The sequence below is a fragment of the Oncorhynchus gorbuscha genome, unplaced genomic scaffold (assembly GCF_021184085.1).
Source record: "Oncorhynchus gorbuscha isolate QuinsamMale2020 ecotype Even-year unplaced genomic scaffold, OgorEven_v1.0 Un_scaffold_1595, whole genome shotgun sequence".
Taxonomy (NCBI): Eukaryota; Metazoa; Chordata; class Actinopteri; order Salmoniformes; family Salmonidae; genus Oncorhynchus; species Oncorhynchus gorbuscha.
In genome coordinates, this window is record NW_025746328.1 from 33,845 (window position 1) to 39,844 (window position 6,000).

Below are 6,000 nucleotides of genomic sequence, written 5' to 3' on the forward strand. Positions count from 1 at the left end.
GTTGGATGTTTGCCTTCACATTTGTGAATATATTAAGAAAAGGATCATATTAACTGGTAACAGACCTTGTTAAGGTATCAATGGGAAATCAAACAGACTCATTCATTATAGCTCCAAACTGTCAGGGATAAATCACTAAACTACAGCTCGATCTGGAAATGATGAGGAGTTTATTATGTCACATCCTGGAAGTTGCAGCTCCTAGAAAAGAGCTCTGATTGAACAAATCAATTGCATGGGCTCTGATGTTATTATAGGCTCCATACATGCTGTGATAATGAGATCTGATGTTATTATAGACTCCATACATGCTGTGATAATGAGATCTGATACTATAGGCTCCATACATGCTGTGATAATGAGATATAATGTTATTATAGACTCCATACATGCTGTGATAATGAGATTTAATGTTATTATAGGCTCCATACATGCTGTGATAATGAGATCTGATGTTATTATAGGCTCCATACATGCTGTGATAATGAGATCTGATGTTATTATAGGCTCCATACATGCTGTGATAATGAGATCTGATGTTATTATAGACTCCATACATCACTGATGGTGAGTTCGACAGAGAGGACAGATAAATTCTCTCCTGATGGTGAGTTAGACAGAGATGACAGATAAATGGTCTCCTGATGGTGAGTTAGACAGAGATGACAGATAAATGGCCTCCTGGTGGTGAGTTAGACAGAGATGACAGATAAATGGCCTCCTGATGGTAAGTTAGACAGAGATGACAGATAAATGGTCTCCTGATGGTGAGTTAGACAGAGATGACAGATAAATGGCCTCCTGGTGGTGAGTTAGACAGAGATGACAGATAAATGGCCTCCTGGTGGTGAGTTAGTTAGACAGAGATGACAGATAAATGGTTAGGGACAATGACAGGAAAGGACTCTTTATGGTCACTGCCCTTCCAAGTTACTCACTAGCTTCCTTCAGGAAACCTCAACATACATACGGACACAATGACCCAGGCAGTCTCACCTTCTTCCCAAGGAGCAGCTCCTCTCTAGGTTGGCTGAAGAGAAACTCATAGAGTTGGTAGTTCTGAAAGAGACTATCGTAAAACAGGTGAACCAAGATAAGTAACCAACAGAGCAGAACTTCAACATCCCATATGAGGGTCACTGCTCTGAATGGATTATCACCAGGTAAGTAAGGACAGTGTTCATGTGATATTAATCATGTAGGCCTTACTAAAAAGGCTAATAGAGAAGAGTCTTGCTACCTGCACTTCAGGTAGTCAGTGATGGACATGGCCTGCTCAGCATCAAACAGTGAGTCGACCTCTGGAGAAGGAGACTGGCGCGTTCCTGATATCATCTTGGCCAACTCATTCAGGTTATCAACAAACGGCATCTGCTTCTCTGGGACATTGAGGACAGATATGAATACAGATATTAGCCACAGCCAGTCCATATTGACGTTAGCCATAGGAATCTGACTGGACGTTCATTACTTCTCTCTCTGAGGCAGGAACGGTGCCGTGCCAAGATCAGGACAGCAAGGAGCGTGAGATGTGTCTCGGAAAACATACCTTAATCCAAGGATGGGAGATGGCGCTGTATTCCTAATTATCCCAACTGACAAATCCAGAAGATTGAAATACTTTATCTCAAATGGTGAAGTTTTGGAGGAAATTAACTCTATTTTCTTCGCTCTGCTGTCATGAGGGGGGCAACTTAAATTCTCGCAGGGTGGGGTGGGACCCCAACTAAATGTTACTTAGGGCCCACTAAAAGGCTGTCTGTATGTGTGGGTATAGATGTGGATATGCAGGCCTGCGAGCCACTGTGGCCGGTCATGAGGAGTTCAGATTTTGTGGCCCACACCCCAATTTTGTGGCCCACACCCCAAGTTTCGTGGTAACAAATCAAAATTATAGGTTGCGGCTTCCCGGGTGGCGCAGTGGTTAAGGGCGCTGTACTGCAGCGCCAGCTGTGCCACCAGAGACTCTGGGTTCGCGCCCAGGCTCTGTCGTAACTGGCCACGACCGGGAGGTCCGTGGGGCAACGCACAATTGGCCCAGCGTCGTCCGGGTTAGGGAGGGCTTGGCCGGTAGGGATATCCTTGTCTCACCAGCGACTCCTGTGGAGGGCCAGGCGCAGTGGTTGCCAGGCACATTGGAGTGTCTCCTCCGACACATTGGTGCGGCTGGCTTCCGGGTTGGATGCACGATGTGTTAAGAAGCAGTGCGGCTTGGTTTGGGTTGTGTATCAGAGGACACATGACTTTCAACCTTCGGCTCTCCCGAGCCCGTACGGGAGTTGTAGCGATGAGACAAGATACTGCTAATTGGATACCATGAAATTGGGGTTGAAAAAAAGAGGTAAATTCCAAAAAAAAATAATAATAATAGGTTGCACAGTAAATTACTCATCTCATACTTTATTCTATACTATGGTATCTCATTCACTTAATAATGTTTACACACATCTTGCATTTCTCATCTCATATGTACATACTGTATTCTATTCTACTGTATCTTAGTCTATGTATTACTCATCTCATATGTATATACTGTATTCTATTCTACTGTATCTTAGTCTGTGTATTACTCATCTCATATGTATATACTGTATTATATACTACTGTATCTTAGTCTATGTATTACTCATCTCATATGTATATACTGTATTCTATTCTACTGTATCTTAGTCTGTGTATTTCTCATCTCATATGTATATACTGTATTCTATTCTACTGTATCTTAGTCTGTGTATTTCTCATCTCATATGTATATACTGTATTATATACTACTGTATCTTAGTCTATGTATTACTCATCTCATATGTATATACTGTATTCTATTCTACTGTATCTTAGTCTGTGTATTTCTCATCTCATATGTATATACTGTATTCTATTCTACTGTATCTTAGTCTGTGTATTACTCATCTCATATGTATATACTGTATTATATACTACTGTATCTTAGTCTATGTATTACTCATCTCATATGTATATACTGTATTCTATTCTACTGTATCTTAGTCTATGTATTACTCATCTCATATGTATATACTGTATTCTATTCTACTGTATCTTAGTTTATGCATTACTCATCTCATATGTACATACTGTATTCTATTCTACTGTATCTTAGTCTATGTATTTCTCATCTCATATGTATATACTGTATTATATACTACTGTATCTTAGTCTATGTATTACTCATCTCATATGTATATACTGTATTCTATTCTACTGTATCTTAGTCTGTGTATTTCTCATCTCATATGTATATACTGTATTATATACTACTGTATCTTAGTCTATGCTTTACTCATCTCATATGTATATACTGTATTCTATTCTACTGTATCTTAGTCTATGTATATACTGTATTCTATACTACTGTATCTTAGTCTATGCTTTACTCATCTCATATGTACATACTGTATTCTATTCTACTGTATCTTAGTCTATGTATTACTCATCTCATATGTATATACTGTATTCTATTCTACTGTATCTTAGTCTATGTATTACTCATCTCATATGTATATACTGTATTCTATTCTACTGTATCTTAGTTTATGCATTACTCATCTCATATGTACATACTGTATTCTATTCTACTGTATCTTAGTCTATGTATTTCTCATCTCATATGTATATACTGTATTCTATTCTACTGTATCTTAGTCTATGTATTACTCATCTCATATGTATATACTGTATTCTATTCTACTGTATCTTAGTCTGTGTATTTCTCATCTCATATGTATATACTGTATTATATACTACTGTATCTTAGTCTATGTATTACTCATCTCATATGTATATACTGTATTCTATTCTACTGTATCTTAGTCTGTGTATTTCTCATCTCATATGTATATACTGTATTCTATTCTACTGTATCTTAGTCTGTGTATTTCTCATCTCATATGTATATACTGTATTCTATTCTACTGTATCTTAGTCTATGTATTTCTCATCTCATATGTATATACTGTATTCTATTCTACTGTATCTTAGTCTATGTATTTCTCATCTCATATGTATATACTGTATTCTATCTTAGTCCGTTCCGCTCTGACATCACTTGTCCTTTACTTTAGATTTGTGTGTATTGGGTTTATGTTGTGTCATTTGTTAGATATTACATGTTAGATATTACTGCACTGTCGGAGCTAGAAGCACAAGCGTTTCGCTACACCCACAATAACATCTGCTAATTTTATTTATTTTACCTTTATTTAACTAGGCAAGTCAGTTAAGAACAAATTCTTATTTTCAATGACGGCCTAGGAACAGTGGGTTAACTGCCTGTTCAGGGGCAGAATGACAGATTTGTACCTTGTCAGCTCGGAGATTCGATCTGTGACCGATAAAATTTGATTTGATACTGTCTGTTACCTATAAATCCTATGACTTACCACTGATGTTGTCCAGTAACAATTGCAGTAGAGCCATGATGAATGAGATCTGTTGACAGGTGTAGTTCATCTCCCTGGTCCACCAGAAGCCAGAGACAAAGTAGTCCAACCGGGAAGCCTCCTTCAGACACGTCTGGTAGTTCTTCAAACCAAGTATTTCTTCAAACTGGCTGTTGTAAAACAAAAGGTTGATACATGAAACACTTCCAAATAAACTGGCCAGTAGGTCCATATATCCTCGTTACTTACAATTGCACTTGTTCCACTGTCAAATCCAACAGCGTGTTGATTTGTTCATGGGAAATACGTTTCCATTGAGGGTTGGCTTTTTCAGCATCACTTTCCTGTATTAATTGGATTCAGAACACAAGTTGAGTTTGGTTAGCTGGCCAAACTAGGTTAGTTCTAGCTATGATAACAGTTTGTCAAATAATAACCAGACAAATGATGTAGTAAATATTTCATATAATATTAAATATTAATAGGGTTTTAACATATCTTCCTACTTTGGACGCAACGTCATTTCTATCGTTTGCATTTTTATCCGCTGACTTGTTGCTTTGTTTCGCTTTTGCAGACATGTTTTAGTCACCCGCGTTACCATGGCAACATGTCCACAGTGGACGGGCGGTGAGCTTCTGGTCCGGGTGATGAGCTTCCGGTCCGGGTGATGAGCTTCCGGGCGGTGAGCTTCCGGTCCGGGTGATGAGCTTCCGGGCAGTCTGGTCTATCGAGATGGATAAAGCTGATTCTACAATCGCAGTGTTGTCAACTTAGAGACTCAGTCGCTGTATTTAGCGAGTATTCAGACCCCTCTAGCGACAAATAAAAATCAATTAAAAAACGAACCGCCAATAGCTACTTTCCATTACTGAGGAGTTGGCAACACTGTGTTAGATCTGTCTAGTCAACCTGTAACCAGTGCTGTCCGGAGCGCCGTACTGGTACTTCTCATTTTGGCCGAATAGCATACCGTCTCCTCTATAGTCAATGAAAGTACAGTATCAAGACAGGCAGAAGCTGCTTCTCCAATAGAAAACCAGGCGCTAACATGGTGTCTGGCTGAGATCTAATGTTATTATAGACTCCATACATGCTGTGATAATGAGATAATGACATGGGTAGAGAGAGACATGTCTTCTGGTTAACGGTTGTCTCGCACCGAACTGCGCAAGCCGTCAACTCAAAGGCTTTTGTTTTTGATGAAAATTAAAACGTGTAATTTCTCTCTTTCACTTGGTTGGAGTAATAACATGTTCTGCTACTTAAGACACTAGCTTAAATCTATGTTGTGCTTTTAGATTTCGAGAAAAAGGATCACACAAGATTGAAGGCGGGATCTGCAATGAAGAGAGGACATTCATTTCCTGATTCAGCTTCATACAAATGTATTTGCTTTAGGGTTGTTTTCCAAACACTTAAACGACACACCCTGTCCCCTCAGCCCTCAAATTAAGTGGACGCTTCTGATAACGTTTCAAGTATACACTTGCAGGGCGAAGGAGGCAGGAATGATTTTTAAATGGACCGGACTTTCCCGGAAAGGTGTCAGTCGTTCGTTCCGCGGCGACCGGTAGTTTATGGGTGCTTTACATACGCTACA

General features: G+C 39.2%; 1 protein-coding gene across 1 annotated transcript in view; it reads right to left on the minus strand.

The window, feature by feature from the left end:
• Positions 1-4,687, minus strand: part of LOC124023334 (ciliary-associated calcium-binding coiled-coil protein 1-like) — a gene marked incomplete at its 3' end in the record, with an annotated part of 29,040 nt that extends 24,353 nt beyond the window's left edge. Inside the window, exons 1-4 of the mRNA XM_046337848.1 lie at positions 4,647-4,687; positions 4,398-4,567; positions 1,241-1,379; positions 997-1,069 (exon numbers count right to left, since the gene is read on the minus strand). Of these exons, the coding sequence (XP_046193804.1) occupies positions 997-1,069; positions 1,241-1,379; positions 4,398-4,467 (282 nt within the window). The remainder of the gene's footprint in view (positions 1-996; positions 1,070-1,240; positions 1,380-4,397; positions 4,568-4,646) is intronic.
• Between the last annotated feature and the right edge of the window lie 1,313 nt (positions 4,688-6,000).